At 34.6% G+C, this 19,550-nt stretch overlaps 1 protein-coding gene across 9 annotated transcripts in view; it reads right to left on the reverse strand.

Moving 5' to 3' along the window:
* Positions 1 to 19,550, reverse strand: part of LOC126881986 (uncharacterized) — a 159,499-nt gene that overhangs the window by 23,975 nt on the left and 115,974 nt on the right. For 7 of the 9 annotated variants that reach the window (XM_050646739.1, XM_050646742.1, XM_050646740.1 and 4 more), the window contains one exon: positions 18,755 to 19,388. In XM_050646739.1, the coding sequence (XP_050502696.1) occupies positions 18,755 to 19,388 (634 nt within the window). The remainder of the gene's footprint in view (positions 1 to 18,754; positions 19,389 to 19,550) is intronic. The other 2 variants (XM_050646746.1, XM_050646748.1) reach the window with 2 other exon arrangements.

Consider the following 19,550-nt stretch of genomic DNA (forward strand, 5'->3'; position numbering starts at 1 on the left):
TATATATATATTTTTGGACTTATTAATGTAGAATTGTAAATATTTTATCTTAATTTTTAAGATACCCTGTATATAATATTTCTGTAATTATTAGTACAAACACGAAACGAACGAACGTCGGTCGACGCCCACAGCTACAGATGTGTGGACAGATGGGTGGAACCAATCGGCGGGTGGCAGTAAGAAGATTGTGTTTATTTTCAATCGTCCTTAAGACATAAAAATAACAAGTAGAGCCCTTTGAACACATTTTAATAGGGTAGTTCTCACGAAAACGAATTAAACCATGAATAGACGAAGATTAGCAGTAAGGGAATTTTGGTTGTGTGGGAATGAATACATTCAGTCGATTATAACATCACAGCGACAACAGACGCGCTCTTAAGAAATTTCGACGTAAAAAGATGAATTAAGACGGGTATTATATTGATTAGACTCAAATTATCTATAAATACATTTCGTTTTTGTAAGAATAAGAACACGTAAGATTTTGGTCGCAATTACACACTTTTACACTTTTACATTTCATCAATTTAATGGTATCAATAATTTAGTCATCTATTTTGTTAATTAAAACTGTTAAACATCAAACGGACTTTTATTACGATTGTCTTTAAAGAAAACCTACATTAATATAGAAAAAAAGAATGTGTGTGTACTTTGTACGCACGTAAGAAGTTATACTTCTATTAAAATGGTGTAGAAATTCTAACGTTTTTTTTTAGATTTTCTACGTTCCTCAAGGGAAAATCAATTGCTGGGACGTTTCAGTCAGAGGTGTAACCAGGATAATTCCAAGGGGGGGGGGTTACCACTACTTGATGGTCTCTGGGGAGTATGGAATAGTAATGGTGTTAACCGTATGAAGCTCAAAGTACATCCGAATAGGGGGGTTTTAACCCCCAAACCCCCCTGGTTACGCCTATGGCTTCAGTTAGTCAAAAAATGACGGTTTAACATTATTTTTCGAGAATTTACTATTTTTAATGATTTTAAAATTTGACGAAAATACAGCAGAAGCTCGAAAGACTACTTACTCCGTGCATGACTGACGCGACACCTAGCGTAGTCGCCTGACATTTTTGGCGAACACAATTTTACGTTAAACATATGATACATATACACACATGACATATATGACGTTTATATAATATAATATTTATTTACCATTTTTGATCAAATTTGTTATACAAACAAGTTCGAGTGACAAATAAACGTTAGATTAAAAAGCGGATATTTGGTAGTTCTCTGAAGAAAATATCAATTTTAACGGGTTTTCTTCACTTTTTCGTTATATAGTTATAGTTGTCGGTGTTAACATTAATTAAGTGTATATCGAAAGCAATTAGGAGTGTGAATTATTAGTACCAGATTTTAACATTAGCTGGGTCTATTGAACTATTAATTTTGTGTCAGTGTAACACAAAATGGAAATAGATGACGATAGGAATATACCACCAGATCGAGAAGGAAAGAAAGTCAGTATTAAAATATAAATAATAAAAATCAAAACGGCAATAATGGGGTAAGCGAAATATCTATTGAAAAAAATTATTATTCAATCATTATTCGCCCAAATTGTAATATTTCGCCGCTACGGGCGCTGGCATAGTTTCGTGTATCCCCACCATGGTCACGCACGGAACGAACAGCCCATGAAAAAATTATGATATAATTTTTTTGTTGAAAAATGACGTTTTTTAGAGTTTATACGATTCCTCGCGAGAAAAGCAATTGCGGGCACGCTCCAGTTCATAAAAATGACGTATTAACGTTATTTTTAATTTTTGGTATTATTTTAAGTATTAAAATTATATTTACTAATGAAGTAAAAACCTCACATGTAGGTAGGTGGTATATAATTTATTAAAAAATTTTTTCTAAAAATGATCCAAGATGGATAAAATCACAAACGTTTTCGGACCAATCAGTCCATCATCAGGTGGTAGAAATCTAAAATAAGCAAACCACTGTATTAAAAAAGCCAAGATGAAATTTGACTGTCTGAAAGTTAGGAAAATTACAACATGTGGTTACTTACTTCAGATCCAAAGTAGTTGGAACTAGCTACATAATTAGGTCAAAAGACCTTAATGTAATAATAATTATGCCATTTAGGCTACAAAAATGTCGACAATAAGTCGATGTCACAAGAAATTAAATTGCAACGGTATTACAAAGTGGTCTTCATCTTGGCCTCAAACTGACAGACTAAAATATGACATTGAACCAATGAACTGTCAATACGGATGGAATGGCCATGTCCCATTCAAATAGTGAAGCAAGATTGACACCAACATGCAAGAGAGAGGTCCTAGAGAGAGACAGACAAGGTGGTGGAGAATTTGACAGGCCGTGTAATTTGAGTTGCCTATATAAATGGACCCGATTGAATCAGTATTTACAGTTCGTTGAATATTTTCACTTGGCTAAGGCCTAATGCTGATTGGCAGTACATATTTCAAAATTTAACCACTTTTTTGTATTTAGGGGATAAATAGAGTACACAGTGCCATACTTGGTGTTTAGATACTTTTCAGAATTGTTATTTGTATTTATCAAAACAAATACCTACTTTCCTAAAGTATTTGGGAGTTAAATAATTTTAAAACTATTTAAATACTAAATTAGTGACTGTTTTATACAAAGTGAAGAAGTCCTTGATTATGTTTTTATGTTACTTTTATATTTAGACTTTTATATTTCCCCGATTTAAGTTGATATAGGCAACTCAAATTACACGGCCTGTCAAAGTTTCCACCACCTTGTCTGTCTCTCTCTAGGACCTCTCTCTTGTATCGTGGCTGCATTAGTTGTCTTTGTGCCTATTCCATCCGTATTGACAGTTCATTGCATTGAACGGATATTGACAAGACCTTCTAGGGAATTTTATGTGTATGTAGTTATATTGTATTTTAGAAATGCAAAAAATATAAAAAATATTAGTACTTAACTGAATGAATTTAATTAGATATTAAATAAATGAGTAAGAATAAACAATTTAAATTAATAGTCACATGAAATTATTTATGAAAATTTCATGGCGGTGAAAGCGAAAATTTTGCCAACAGGTAATGACGTCACTTGGTAAAAGAAGAACAAAAAGGAAAATAAACTGAAGAAAAATAAATATAAAATAAAAAGAAAATTATTAGATAATAATTATAAGGTAAAAGAATTAGTGAATAAATCTGGAATTTGGCTATAATGAAATGTAATATAGTTTAGTCATAATGTAACAGTATAACTGGTTGTCTAATTTCAAGTTACTCACTGTTACATTATGACTATCAACTATATTACATTTCATTATAGCCAAATTCCAGATTTATTCACTAATTCTTTTACCTTATAATTATTATCTAATAATTTTCTTTTTATTTTATATTTATTTTTCTTCAGCTTATTTTCCTTTTTGTTCTTCTTTTACCAAGTGACGTCATTACCTGTTGGCAAAATTTTCGCTTTCACCGCCATGAAATTTTCATAAATAATTTCATGTGACTATTAATTTAAATTGTTTATTCTTACTCATTTATTTAATATCTAATTAAATTCATTCAGTTAAGTAAAAATATTTTTTATATTTTTTGCATTTCTAAAATACAATATAACTACATACACATAAAATTCCCTAGAAGGTCTTGTCAATATCCGTTCAATGTCATATTTTAGTCTGTCAGTTTGAGGCCAAGATGAAGACCACTTTGTAATACCGTTGCAATTTAATTTCTTGTGACATCGACTTATTGTCGACATTTTTGTAGCCTAAATGGCATAATTATTATTACATTAAGGTCTTTTGACCTAATTATGTAGCTAGTTCCAACTACTTTGGATCTGAAGTAAGTAACCACATGTTGTAATTTTCCTAACTTTCAGACAGTCAAATTTCATCTTGGCTTTTTTAATACAGTGGTTTGCTTATTTTAGGTTTCTACCACCTGATGATGGACTGATTGGTCCGAAAACGTTTGTGATTTTATCCATCTTGGATCATTTTTAGAAAAAATTTTTTAATAAATTATATACCACCTACCTACATGTGAGGTTTTTACTTCATTAGTAAGTTTTTATTATGGTATACAGCCAATGAGAGGAATCTTTTCCTTTATATTTTAAAATTATATTATATAAAAATACAATTAAAATGTTTAATTTAAAATATATTTGTTTTGTTGAAACCATAAAAATAGAAGTATAACTTCTTACGTGCGTACAAAGTACACACACTCTTGTTTAGATCTTTAGAGGGAGTTTTCTAACTATTTCATCCCAAACTTTTTTTTAGTATAATAGTGTAGGAAACAAAGGTTGAACCTTGCAAAATAGACACAAGTCCGGTTTTATTTTTTTTCTGGTATATCAGGGGGTGCTTATTATAAGACTAACTTTTTCTGAAAAAATTTCGCCCCGGAACCTCCCTTTTCACCCCTTTAAAGGGGGTAATTTGTGGTTTTTGCGGAACGTAGCCCTTCCTGTAACTTTTACAAAAAATTTCTTTTATAGAAATATGAAGAGGACTATATTTTCTACGATTTATTTCCAACAAAATCTCTCTATCATCCACCGTTTAGCGGGGGTGGCGCCCTAAAGTTGACAAGTTTTTAAAAAAGATGTTTTTAAAAAAAATATATTTTTCCCTAACTGTAACGGAAATTAAGAAGAAATCCTGCGGCAATTATTCACAAATAATTGACTGATTTTTTGGTATAGGTTTTACTTAAGGATAATCGCCCTTTTTTTAATTACAGGGTGTTACATTTTAAAAAACCTCTTTTTATACCATCTGAACCGTTTATGCTAGAGTAAAAAGACTTTCAGCGATTACCCATGTACTGGTGCTATTTACAAATTTGTATAATGCACCCCCATTTTTTCCCCGGAACCACCCCAAAAAAAAGAAGAATTAATAAATAAATTGATTTTCTTGGAATCCTTCACACACAATGCCCTTTATTAATATGCTTCATACATCATTTTGTGGACGTTATTATTACCCATGCATGGACACCAAAAGCAATTTCCTAGTGGTGTTCCCTTAAGCAAAAAAAATAAATAAAATGGGGGGTTGAAATTTTTTTTTTGTTTTTTGCTTTTTGATCCATGTGGGCATATGCTTCATCAATAGTGCTTTTCAAAAATATATATGGTTATTGCAACATCTCTGCGAAAACCACCCCTATCCTTGAAAATATACTGCAGAAACTACCCCTATCCCTTGGCGAGCATGTTTTTACGATTTTCTCATTACCTATGTATTATTTTTAAACAAAACTTATACAAGGTTAAAGACCACTATTTACTCTAAAAATTATGTCCTATTCATTTTTTCGTATAAGCAACGGTTACGGCACAGTGGCGCCGTAAACCTCATATATGCTTTGGTGGGTTCCAGTTTTTGTTTTTTTTTTCGTCATCTGTTCGTTTTATTGATAAAGTACTTATGCAAAATAAAACAACACAGTGTAACCTACAAATTATGACTTATGCACATTTTACATTATTTGCTCCCCAAAGCCACAGTGGTGGCCCAAAATAAATTTTTGCATATTTTCGCCACCTACATGCATTTTATTGCATTAATGCTACCTTAACAGCACAATATTTACCCTTAGGTGGTCGCTACGCAGTGGTGGATCCAGGGAGGGGTGATGGGGGTGAACACCTCCCCCCCCTCTCAAACCAAGTCATATTATATTCAAAGATTATAAAAATATTCATTTATTTTTATAGAAATTTAACCAATTGGCACCCCCCTGTTAACGATGCTGGATCCGCCACTGTCGCTAAAGCATAAAAAGTCATTCTTATAAAAATAATATTAATATCATATAAGTATTTCTATAAAAATAAATGAATATTTTTATAACCTTCAAATATAATATCACTTGGTTTGAGAGGGGTGGGGGTGATCGCCCCCATCACCCCTCCCTGGATCCACCACTGCTTAGCGACCACTTAGGGGTGAATATTGTGCTATTAAGGTAGCATTAACGCAATAAAATGCGTGTAGGTGGCGAACATATGAAAAAATTTATTTTGGGCCACCACTGTAGCTTTGGGGAGCAAAGAATGTAAAATGTGCATAGGTCATGATTTGTAGGTTACACTGTGTTGTTTTATTTTACATAAGTACTTTATTAATAAAACAAACAGATGACGAAAAAATAAACAAAAACTGGAGCCCGTCAAAGCATATATGAGGTTTACGGCGCCACTGTGCCGTAACGGTTGCTTAAACGAAAAAAATGAATAGGACCTAATTTTTAGAGTAAATAGTGGTCTTTAACCTTGTATAAGTTTTGTTTAAAAAAAATGAATAGGTAATGAGAAAATCGTAAAAACATGCTGGATAAGGTATAGGGGTAGTTTCTGCAGTATATTTTCAAGGATAGGGGTGGTTTGCGCAGGGATGTTGCAATAACCATATATATTTTTGAAAAGCACTATTGATGAAGCATATGCCCATATGGATCAAAAAGCAAAAAACAAAAAAAAAATTTTAACCCCCCATTTTATTTATTGTTTTTGGCTACAAGGGTTGCACTAGGAAATCGCGTTTAGTGTCCATGCATGGGTAATAATAACTTGCACAAAATGATATATGAAGCATATTAATGAAGGGCATTGTGTGTGAAGGATTCCAAGAAAATCACTTTATTTATTAATTCTTCTCCTTTTTTGGGTGGTTCAGGGGGAAAAAATGGGGGTGCATTATACAAATTTGTAAATAACACCAGTACATGGGTAATCGCTGAAAGTCTTTTTACTCTAGCATAAACGGTTCAGATGGTATAAAAAGGGGTTTTTTAAAATGTAACACCCTGTAATTAAAAAAAGGGCAATTACCCTTAAGTGAAACCTATACGAAAAAATCAATCATATATTTGTGAATAATCTCCGTAGCATTTCTTTTTAATTTCCGTTACAGTTAGCGAAAAATATATTTTTTCTAAAAACATCTTTTTTAAAAACTTGTCAACTTTGGGGCGCCACCCTTGCTAAACGGTGGATGATAGAGATATTCTGTCGGAAATAAATCGTAGAAAATATAGTCCTCTTCATATTTCTATAAAAGAAATTTTTTGTAAAAGGTACAGGAAGGGCTACGTTCTGCAAAAACCATAAATTACCCCCTTTAAAGGGGTGAAAAGAGGGGGTTCCGGGGCGAAATTTTTTCAGAAAAAGTTAGTCTTATAATAAGCACCCCTTGATATGCCAGAAAAAAAATAAAACCGGACTTGTGTCCATTTTGCAAGGTTCAACCTCTGTTTCCTACACTATAATATTGGATTAAAAACTGGACGTCAATGGAATGAAATACCTATTTTACACCTTTTTGTCGTGCAGTATTTTGTTTGTAAAATCATTAATTTACAAGACACAGTCACTTTTTTAAATGTCAAGATAAAATAATACAATAATATTTTCACAAATATCAAGGCTATTATTCGAGTAGGCAAATTGTTTTGTGTTCTCTATCTTGACAAGAACTGTTTGTTTGAATTAATTTGATTGTAAATGAAAAATTAAAAGTTTTTTAAAATGGCAGATATGCACTTAGTCTTAGGTATAGACTAGGGCATTTAGGAAAAAATAAATAGATTTTTAAATACAGCACCTAGAGACTTGCAACTTTTGGCATGTGTTCAGGATGAAGCATATGTGGTTCCAAATGCCGAATAGGTGGTCATGAACCTTTAAAAGCGTATATATTGTTCATGCACTTCGGAATTACTTTTGTACTTAAGGGTTTTTGGCATCGCTGATTACGAATCTGGCATTACTTTTTTTGAAAAACAAAATGGCGGATCCAACATGGCGGAAAGAAATTGAAAATATCAATCAAAACCCAAAATTTTTTGTCAAATTTTGTAGTTTAAGGTCGCTGATTACAAATCTAACATTAATTTTTTGAAAAACAAAATGGCGGATCCAATATGGCCAAAAGAAATTAGAAAAATTTATTTTTAATGTATATGTTTTTGAAATTTTATATTATAGGGGATTTTTGAAATTGCTGATTACAAATACACTTTCTTTTTAACGTAGGTACAATATTTAGAACCTACTATTTAGTTAGGTACAACCGCCCATACATACGCAACAATCACCAGAATCAGAATCATGTAATATGCGCCATTTCACACTTTTCTATTGAAACATCTGCCATCAATGCATAGGCAGTGATTCTCTATCTTCTGATTGTATATTTTGAGATTAATAAACATTAATCGCAGAATTATGCACTTTTTGAATGTATTTTTACGAAATTTTGATTATTTCATGTATAGTTTTATTGTTTATTCATTAACAAATTGTATGAATTTATTGTAATCAAATATTTAGTTAACTTTTATCTTACATTAATACATACTTTAAAAAGTAGCTATGTGCTTTACAGCAATAAAATTGATAAACTACAAAACGTTTTACAGCGTTTTCAATATAGGCGTTTTTTTTTACTTTCACTGCCGGCCAAAATAATGTACATGGCTCACGTGTCCCGGAGTTATAAATAAGAATAGATCCTGTCTCATCCTTATACGTATTACGACCCTACGATAGTATGACAAAACAACTGTAAACATGAAAATCCGTAAATAGAGACTTTCTATTTTACTTCATGACCACGTTTTCAGCATTTGGAACCACTGTGTGACGTCAGGAAAAACGTCTACAATAGAGAAATGGTTGAAAATTCATTTACAGTGCATAAAATGCAGCCGGTAGTGCAGACATTTTTGGGACCGTATCCAATTTTTTGAAAACATGTCAAAATCAGTATATTAAGGGCCAGATTATGTTACTCGGGAGTTTTTGGGGTCGCCGACCCCCGAAACACATGGTGCTCAGTGTTACTGCTAAGGCACGTAATCTTCTGAGGTTTCGAGGGTTTTCACCAGTAAATTAATGCAAGCAGTTTACTCGGAGGTTTTTGGGGCTGCTGAATACGAATATGACATCAGAACTGAAACTCGGAGCACCTAATGCCCAGGCTGACTGCTATTCACGTTATCTTCTGGAATTTCCAGGATTTCCAACATTTAATTGATAGACCAGAGTAGGTTCTCGGGGGTTTTTGGGATTCCGGTATTTTTTGTTCTAAATGCCCTGGTCCAGTAACAATAACAACTACGAAAATATTGATTGTGGTTACCATTTTCTTAATTTTTTAATTAGGTGAACGTCAAGGGAATTGTGCGACGCGACCGTAGCAAGGCATTATGCAGATATCTAAGTACTCTAATAGGAATTTCCCGGACAGGCCTATATTCCGAGCAATTGACCGCCATTTAAAAGATACAAAAACAAGTGCGTGGTAACGGTGGTCGTAAAAAAAACAGTGCAGCTCATAGGCTATTTTAGACTGTATTGATGAACACCCAGACACAAGCATGTGGATTTAGTTGCTGAATTAGGGATGTGTCGGTGTGGAGAATGCTTAACCCGGGAGTAGTCGCGCCGTTAGAGAAAATCTAACATTTTATACTTTTCCGTGATAACTTGTAGGGGTGTAGGGGTGTAGGGTTATGTTATAGAGGTAGTACCTTTAATCGGAACGACCACATCGAGCGTCATAGACGGGAGATGGTTCTTGATAACTGGTCCTCATAAGACACCCAACTCTCACTTATGGCTCCACGTGCCACACCCTGGGCAACTGCATTGGTCTGCAGGCTAAACTAAGTGAGGGTAGCCAGATATGGTGAAAATAGCAACGTCTGTACCCAGAATGGGCGGTTGCAAACGGCGTCTGTTCCATAGTGGGCGGCTGAAAACTAAGCCTGGAAGTGGCATGAAGGAAGGCAACGGGATACCACCTTCATTATTTTTTCCCAAGAGAATCACATGAATACATTCAACTCAAAAATATCCGGAGGTATAAATGGTTCCCCAATCGGATTTCCGGGGGGAACGGTCTTGAATGTTAGAAATGTACGAGCAAACTTAAGAAAGACATTAAAGATAGGCACCTGGAATACACGCAGCTTATTTGAAGCCGGGAAGCTGGCTAACCTAACTCAAGAAATGTGCAGAATCGATCTAGATATCCTGGGGATCTCAGAAACCTGGTGGCCTGGATCCGGTAAATGCACCACAGAGAGCGGAACATTCTTTTACTCAGGCAATGACGACCGCGATCATAGAAAAGGCGTCGGGATTATGATAAGTAAAAAATTGATGAGAGCTGTCACAGAGTTTGTACCATATTCCGACCGCACAGCCTTGGTAAAACTTGAAGCGAAGCCAAATAATCTCAACATCATACAGGTCTATGCACCAACTGCAGATGCAGCAGATGAAGAGGTGGAAAACTTTTATAGTGAAATCAAAGAATTACTTAAATTGACAAAGAAACATGATGTTAACATAATTATGGGAGATTTTAATTCCAAAATAGGGAAAGGCAGCTTTGAAGACGTAGTTGGACCTTATGGTCTTGGAACAAGGAACGAAAGGGGTGACCGACTTGTACAATTTTGTCAGGAAGAAAACATGAGAGTTACCAACACATGGTTCCAACTCCACCCCCGTCGCCTTTATACTTGGAAATCTCCAGCCGATAGAGCTCAGAACATAATAAGAAATAAGATAGACTTCATTCTCATCAACGGTAGATTCAGCACAACTGTCAAAAGAGCTTGCACATATCCTGGAGCAGATGTGCCTTCTGACCATGTACTATTAGTGGCCGTCATAAAGATCGCTCTTTCATGCAAAAACAAGCCTGAAACTCAACAACAGATTGCATTGGATAAACTGAAAGATCCAATGATACAAGCAGAAATAAGTAATGAAATAAACACACAAATTCAAATATTGACGACAAACATTACCGAAGATCTAACACCAACATGGAATACGATTACAAGTGCTGTAACAGACATCATGAAAAGCAACTTGGGGTACAAACCAAAGAGCAAGAAGCAAAAATGGATGACAGAAGAAATACTATTACTAATGGATGAACGACGACGACACAAGAATGACCCAGATGGCAGCAATATGTATAAAAACATTAACAGGCAAGACGAAGCAAGTTTTCAATCCTAATAGTAAATTAATAATATTGAAAAATATTAAAAATCACTAAAAGATTTTTAAATTGAAAACTTATTGGTACATTTTCATGGTAACACCTCCAAGACTTCTATAATTTGCAAGTCATATGGATGCTGCAGTGAAGACGAGAGGGAAGGAATTCTACACTTTGCAATTCACATCCCCCGTCTGCAGCCGGCAAAGTTCCAACTGAAAGATGCACCTGGTTACTCTACGGAGTAATACGAAAATAAAATAAAAATGTGTACCATTTTTATTCGGTTGCGATGCGAAGGCAAACCAATCTTACTTTTTAATTAGAATACGGAGTGCAGTCCAGTTCCTTTAACCGCGATTTTCTGCTCTTATTGGAGCTTCGCGGTTAAAGGAACTGGACTGCACTCCGTATTCTAATTAAAAAGTAAGATTGGTTTGCCTTCGCATCGCAACCGAATAAAAATGGTACACATTTTTATTTTATTTTCGTATTACTCCGTAGAGTAACCAGGTGCATCTTTCAGTTGGAACTTTGCCGGCTGCAGACGGGGGATGTGACTTGCAAAGTGTAGAATTCCTTCCCTCTCGTCTTCACTGCAGCATCCATATGACTTGCAAATTATAGAAGTCTTGGAGGTGTTACCATGAAAATGTACCAATAAGTTTTCAATTTAAAAATCTTTTAGTGATTTTTAATATTTTTCAATATTATTAATTTACTATTAGGATTGAAAACTTGCTTCGTCTTTCAATTACCAGATGGCGCTAGCCACCTATTATCATCCGTTTGGTTGCGATGTGTGGGAAAACCTCTCGATGCAATTTAGTTGGAGTATGGAGAACAGTGCCTACGTTTCTTCTGATGAAGCTCCAATAAGAGCAGAAAATCGCGGTTAAAGGAACTGGACTGCACTCCGTATTCTAATTAAAAAGTAAGATTGGTTTGCCTTCGCATCGCAACCGAATAAAAATGGTACACATTTTTATTTTATTAACAGGCAAATAAAAGCAAAGATAAGAATAGCAAAAAATGAATGGCTTAAGCAACAATGTATCGATCTAGAACATTTACAACGACAGCACGGCGATCGGAATTTACATAAAAAGCTTAAGGAGACTGCTGGAATATACAGAAAACGAAGACCAACTATTATAGTTAATCAGGATAACCAGGTAGTGCTAGGTGAAAAAGAGAAAATTCATATATGGGAAAACTATATTCAGGAGCTCTTTCATGACGAAAGACCCATGAGTGAAGTTTATACAGACGACCAGCTGACTGGGCCTTCAATTACTAAAGAGGAAATTGAAAAGGCAATATTATATTCAAAAAACAATAAGGCACCTGGATCTGATGAAATCCCTTCAGAAATACTCAAACTACTAGATGAAAGGGGAATTTCAGCACTACATAAAATATTTAATTTTATTTATGAAACTGGTTGCTATCCTCAGCAGTGGTTGCTCTCTACATTTATTCCCCTACCCAAAAAAGTCAATGCAAAAAGATGTGAGGATCACAGACTCATTAGCCTGATGAGTCACACTTTAAAAATATTCTTAAAAATACTACATCAAAGATTATACAAAAAATGTGAATGGGACATCAGTGATTCTCAGTTTGGGTTTAGGCAAGGTTTGGGAACAAGAGAAGCAATAGTAGCAACACAGGTGTTGGTGCAAAATTGTTACGATCAAAGGAAGGACGTATTCCTGTGCTTTTTCGACTACGAGAAAGCGTTTGATCGTGTCCAACAACACAAGTTAATGCAGATCCTCAAGAAGCTTGATATAGACCAAAAAGACATAAGATGCATTGAAAACTTGTACTGGTATCAGGCAGCACAATTAAAAATAGAAAATTCTATATCCAAATCCATACATATAAGAAGGGGTGTTCAGCAGGGATGTGTGCTTTCCCCTCGTTTATTTAACATTTATTCGGAAGCCATATTTCAAGAGTCTTTGGAAGATGCAGAGATGGGAATCAAAGTGAATGGAGTATTAATCAACAACATACGATATGCTGATGATGCTGTCTTAATTTGCGACAACATAGCAGATCTTCAACAACTTGTCACTATAATCGGAGAATACAGTAAGCGGATGGGATTAGAGATTAATACCAAAAAGACTAAATTCATGATCATCTCCAGAAACTTGGATGCATTTGAAAACTCCACCATAACACTGAATACTAAGTCCATTGAGAGAGTGAGCAAATTCAAATACCTAGGAACGTGGCTTTTTGAAGACTGGGCATCGGACAGGGAAGTAAAATGTCGCATTGAGCAAGCTCGACAAGCTTTCGTAAAATTCAGGAAGGTACTGAGCTGCTCAGAGTTCGACCTTACACTGACACTAAGGTTTACTAAATGCTACGTGTGGTCGGTGCTGCTATATGGCATAGAGGGCTGGACACTCAAAACGAGGGATATAAACAGATTAGAAGCCTTCAAAATGTGGCTTTATCGCCGTATCCTAAAGATACCATGGACAGCGAAAGTCACAAATGTGGATGTCCTTAAAAGAATCAACCAAGGACGTCAACTTTTCGAAAACATCAAGAAAAGAAAACCGGCGTATTTGGGTCACATCATGCGAAACGAAAAATACCAGTTCCTTCAACTTATAATCCAGGGTAAAATTGAAGGCAAGAGAGGAATAGGACGCAAGAAAATGTCCTGGCTCCCAAACATAAGGCAATGGAGAGGGATTACCGACATACAATCACTGATACACATTGCAAGAAACAGAGTTAATGGAAAATGTGATCGCCAACATCCATTAGTGGATTTGCATTTGAAGAAGAAGAAGAAGTGATAACTTGATGAAAAATTTTGCAACATAACTTTCCACCCGTAAGTGCCTCCAAGAAGACTGTAGTAATGCGTGGGAATTAAAAAAAAAATTATTTTTTTATTTTTTTGTGGAATTTATGGCTTTGGTGAGAACGAATTAGCTTTAAAATTGTTAGAAATAGGTATTTTTAACATTAGTCCATTGAAATGTTACATTTAGTGTGCATTTCTTAGAGGAGTCAATTTTATTTTTTTAATGTGTAGGGGGATCGGTAGAAGCTTAAGTTCAAGTTTTTGGGGTTGAGGCCCGTGTCCCCCGGCCGCCATCTTGGAAAAAGAGGTGTAAAAGGTTTTCTACAATTTTATATTTATTATTTTTTATCATAAAGTGACCAACAAAAAAGTTATAAACAAAAATAAGTGAAAATTTTGTAAGAAATTTCCTTTTGGAGGTTATAACTTTTTTTACGTTCATTTCACAATAAAATAACATCATAGCGATTTTGTAGAGAATTTTTCAATAAACAATTTTCACTATGAAGTTGTTTAATTTTATTTATTATCTAGGTTTTACAGCGCTCCAAACTTGACCAGATTCTCGAATTCTCGTAGAAAAATAATGCTTTTCTATCTATATATTAGACGAGCGGCATTAACCGTTATGCCAACCACGAAAATCAAATTTAAGGTGAATGATCAATTTTGGTCTATTTTTATGTTTTAGAGTTCGCTGAATCCGAATATGAAGTTTACTTTTATATAGAGTTGGTGGAACATGTTAAAAAAATAAATTTTATATAAAAATGCCAAAAATCAATTTTGATGATTTTTCAAATTTACCTCGCTGTATCTTTGGTCGCTGTAAATATTTCCTTTTAAAAATTTTACTGTGTCATCTTTGAAGTACGTAGATAACAATGAAATTTGTCCAAAATGTTTAAACACATTAAAAAAGGAGTTGTTAATTTATTAACATTTTGTCATCATATTTTGTTACTTTCATGTTTACTTAAAAAAGTTGAGTGACAAACTTTTTAGTTTATAATTTTAAACAAAACAACAATAAAACATAGTTCATGAAGAAGTGTTTTGGAAAATTTTAAGTCAAAATATATAATAGGAAAAAAGTTATGTTACTTCATATACAAGCGGCACACCCCAAAAAACGCTTATATCTCCAGATCCTGACCACGGTGTGGTGAATGGCTAATTCTTATCATACTTTATGATTTTGATATCAAAGATCGTTTTTTTGATCTGCTTAAGAATTTTGCATTTTGCGGTTGCGTCATTCTCCTTCTGAAGCGGCGAATTTGTCCTCAAACAACTTCTTGGGCCTTTTATATATATGCTTAGAGTTATAAGTTTTATAGTGGGAATAAAGGTCAAAAACAGATTAATAATAGCATAGGAATGTTAAAATCATAATAAATTGTATAAACAAAAAATTTATATAGATAGAAATGTAAGCCTAACTTTTGTTTTTATTGTATCCCTATGAGCATTCGAGAATCTGGTCAAGTTTGGAGCGCTGTAAAACCTATATAAATAAATAGAATTAAACAACTTTATAGTGGAAATTGTTCGCTGAAAACCCCTCTACAAAATTGCTATAATGTTATTTTATTTTAAAATGAACTGAAAAAAAGTTATAACATCAAAAAGGAAACTTGTTAAAAAAAATTACATATTTTTGGTTATATCTTTTTTGTTGGTCACTTGACGATAAAAAGTAATAAAAACAAATTTGTGGAAAATTTAATTTGCTACATTTTATGTTTAATTAGATTTTCCGTTGGGTTGGTAGTATACGAGATATAGCGCGAAACCCCTTTGCACCCCATTTCCAAGATGGCGACCGGGGGACAAGGATGGCGACCCCAAAAACTTGAACTTAAGCTTCTACTGATCCCCCCTACATATTTAAGAAATAAAATTGACTCCTCTAAGAAATGCAAGGTACGGCCTAAAAAATGTAACATTTTAATGGACTACATAACAAGTATGTACATAAAAATATTATACAATAGAAGTTTGTTTTAAATTCGTATTTAAATTCGTATTGTAACCCCCCTCCGTGGCTCAGTGGTAAGAGCGCCTGCCTATGGATCGAAAAATCCGAAAAGGATAAATTAATAAATGAAAATAGTTTCTGTCCTTGTGGGATCGGTATTCACCGGAGGGACCGCAGACGTTCGGATACAATTAGCGTCTCTTTGCAAAGACAATGACGTCGACTTTGCAAAGTAACAAGACACTTACTCAACACACACTACACATTACTCCCCTGAGTTAGTGATACGTTATAGTCTAAAAAACAATTATGAAGTTGACTGGCCAGTTGGTTGTGAAAACCAGTGCCAATAAAACACAAAACACACACACACAAATTAGTATTGTGAGACATTTTCTCTACGCGCGACTATCTACGTGACAGAAGCGAGCGCGACTGCTCCCGGGTTGAGAAACAGTTATTTCCCCCTTCGATGTAACAGCAATCCAAGAATTTCTTCTACAAAATGCGTGCGGGATAGTGGCTGTTTTAGCACGGCTGTAGAAAAAATAATTTTTTGTTTTATTATTATTAAAAAAGAAACATCTACATTTGTATTCAAAAACCGACACATCAAACAAAGGATTTGTTTTACTATTGTGGTCTATTTTTAATTCTATAATTGATAAAAAGTTAAGATAGTAAACGAATACAATAATTTTAGAACAATATTACGGTATTCAATTTTTTACAATTTACGAAGAACACCAAAGGAAAGAAGTTCTCATTTGCGGGATCCCAAATGGGGATAGCGGGAGACGATGTTGTCGAGGCGTTAAATGAGATGAAGAATGTTAAGGCAGTAGGATCTGATGAAATACCCGTGGAGGTTTGGAAGGCTCTAGAAGAGGAAGGGGATGTATAAAGATAAAGGGGATATTTAGGATTATAAGAAATACAGAGAAACAAATTTAATGTCGTACACAGTAAAAATTCGGGAAAGAACTGTAGAGCCAAGGTTAAGGAGAGACACATCGATAGGAGAACAGTTTGGGTTTAAGCCAGGAAGGAGGATAACAGATGGCTTGTTTGCTTTAAAATAGTTGTTAGGGTGAAAGGTGAGGAGAAAAGACAGCTAAATTTGATATTTATAGATCTTGAGAAGGCGTACGAGACAAAGTTCCTAGACAACAGCTATAGAGATGTATGATGTATGAGAGAGAAATAGATTCCTTAGGGTATGGCTTGAGAAAGAAATGTATGAGGGAGCTTACACCAAAGTAAGAACTTTTGGATTGACTGAAAGTTTTCCAGTGACGGTTGGTTTGCATCAAGGCTCTTCACTAAGTTGCAACTTTTTTAATATTGTTATGGATGTACTGACAAAGAATGTAAAGGACGAGGCTCCTTGAACAATGCTCTTAGCTGATGATATCGTGTGAGTACAGGAGAGCAAAGAAATGTTGGAGGACAAGTTGGAAGGTTGGGGCAGGGCTGTTTAAGAGGTATGACTTAAGATTGGCAGGTCGAAAACAGAGTATGTCTGGTTGGGAGAAACAGGAATGGTTAGAGAGATATAATTATTGTTAGGAGAAAAACTAGGATGAGTAGGAAAATTTAAATACCTTGGCTCCTACATAACGGAAAGTGGGACACTGTTTCGACAAATTGTTCAAGAAGGGAATGAGCAGGGTACTCTAATCCAAAAATCGGGGAAGGACTGAAAGGAAAGAGTGTGGTAAGACCTGCGTTGGTGTACGGCGGTGAAATGTGGCCTATAAAGAAGATTCAGGAAAAGAAGATGGAGGTAGCCGAAATGGAAAGGTTAGGTACGGTGACTATGGTCTCAAAAATGATTCAAGAACAAATGCTGAAATGGTTTGACCACGTGAGACGTAGAAATGAAAACTATGTGGACGAAGAATAGAGCTGTTAGACGTTGATGGAAGGAGAGGTAGAAGACAACCGAGGAGAACATGGAAGGACTGTGCGGCAGAGGACCCGAGAAAACTTTAGGTGAAGAAGACACGAGTGGCAAAAATGAGTCAACGTAGAATGAAGTAAACACTTCTGTTGTATGTAGGTATATGAATTTATTAAAATTCTTAAAATTTATCCACAAGGGAGTGGAAGTACAAAACATTTTCGGTCAAACTGACCATCATCAGTGTAAACGTCCAGTGTACAAGTAATTGAAACTAGCCACTTCAATAGGTGTAAAAACCTTTAAATAACATTATTGCTACATTATGAGCTATATAGTAATCGACATTAAGTCGATGTCTTAAGATTCCAAATATCACATGTGGATCGGAAATTGCACAAGGTTGTTGTGATCAGGTGAGAGGTTAACAACCAACTTAACAATTGATCCAATAACCTCTCACCTGATCACAACAACCTTGTGCAATTTCCGAGCAAGGATAACATACATCCACATGTGATATTTAGAATCTTAAGACATCGACTAAATGTCGATTACTATTAGCTCATAATGTAGCAATAATGTTATTTAGAGGTTTTTACACCTATTGAAGTGGCCAGTTTCAATTACTTGTACACTGGACGTTTACACTGATGATGGTCAGTTTGACCGAAAACGTTTTGTACTTCCACTCCCTTGTGGATAAATTTTAAGAATTTTAATAAATTCATATACCTACATACAACAGAAGTGTTTACTTCATTCTACGTTGTTTTAACGAAGGTATACAGCCAACTACAGGGTTTACCCCTCTTAAAGTTTTACAAAAATGAGTGGTGAATAAGACTAAGGAACAGCGACCCCTGAACAGGGAAAAACTGAGGAAGAAGAAGAAATATTTTACAATTTCAAAAATATATTCATAATGTATTGCCATTATAAATTAATTAGGTACCTACTTAATTAAATAAAAATAACTTAATTACTCACCATCATACGCAGCTTTATGCAGAGTCACTAACAGTAACAATGCATATAAATGAGAAGCATTTGATGGCCTCTTCCATATTACCTTGAAAGTTTCAATTATATGCATAGGGTTAAATACGTCAAACACTAAATCTAAATTGTACTCGATATCTGTTTTTGCTGTTTCTTTGACCCAAAATACTCCATAAAACAAAGAAAAAAACATTATGGATGTCGAAATACTCAAAACTCCTAGATATCCTAATTTTGTGAATAATTCCCCAGATACTAAATTTGCTAAAAGTACGCTTAAGCTAATTACTGTAGATGTTATTCCTATTTTAAGAGTTCTATTGTCAACAGTACTTACATCGGCAATATAAGCCGTGGTGGCCATAATAAGTAAATTTTGTGAACCAAATAGGGACGGTACTATTTTTTCTAATACTCCTTGCACTTCTAAGGGCCAAGTTTTCATGTTTACAACACATAGAATGCCTCCTAAGCCACCTAAAATATCACCTATTATAGGAAGAATGAAAAAAGGTTTCCTCCATTTGTGCCGGTCACTGAATGAACCCATAAAAAGGATAAGGAGTAGAGGTATTATGCTCTGCACTGGTTGCTGCCACGAATGCATTTTACTAATAATAATCTGTAAATGAAAAATTATTAAAAATGAATAAACATTTTCATTTCGTTGCAAAGCGAAACCAAAGCCGTCTTATATTTCAGTTCGCTTAGAGAGCGCTACAAGCTACAAATACTCTGACCGGTTTCAAGACTGGTTAGCTTATCATCAGAGAATGCATATGTA

This window comes from Diabrotica virgifera, chromosome 3, assembly GCF_917563875.1.
Source record: "Diabrotica virgifera virgifera chromosome 3, PGI_DIABVI_V3a".
In the NCBI taxonomy this organism is placed as follows: Eukaryota; Metazoa; Arthropoda; class Insecta; order Coleoptera; family Chrysomelidae; genus Diabrotica; species Diabrotica virgifera.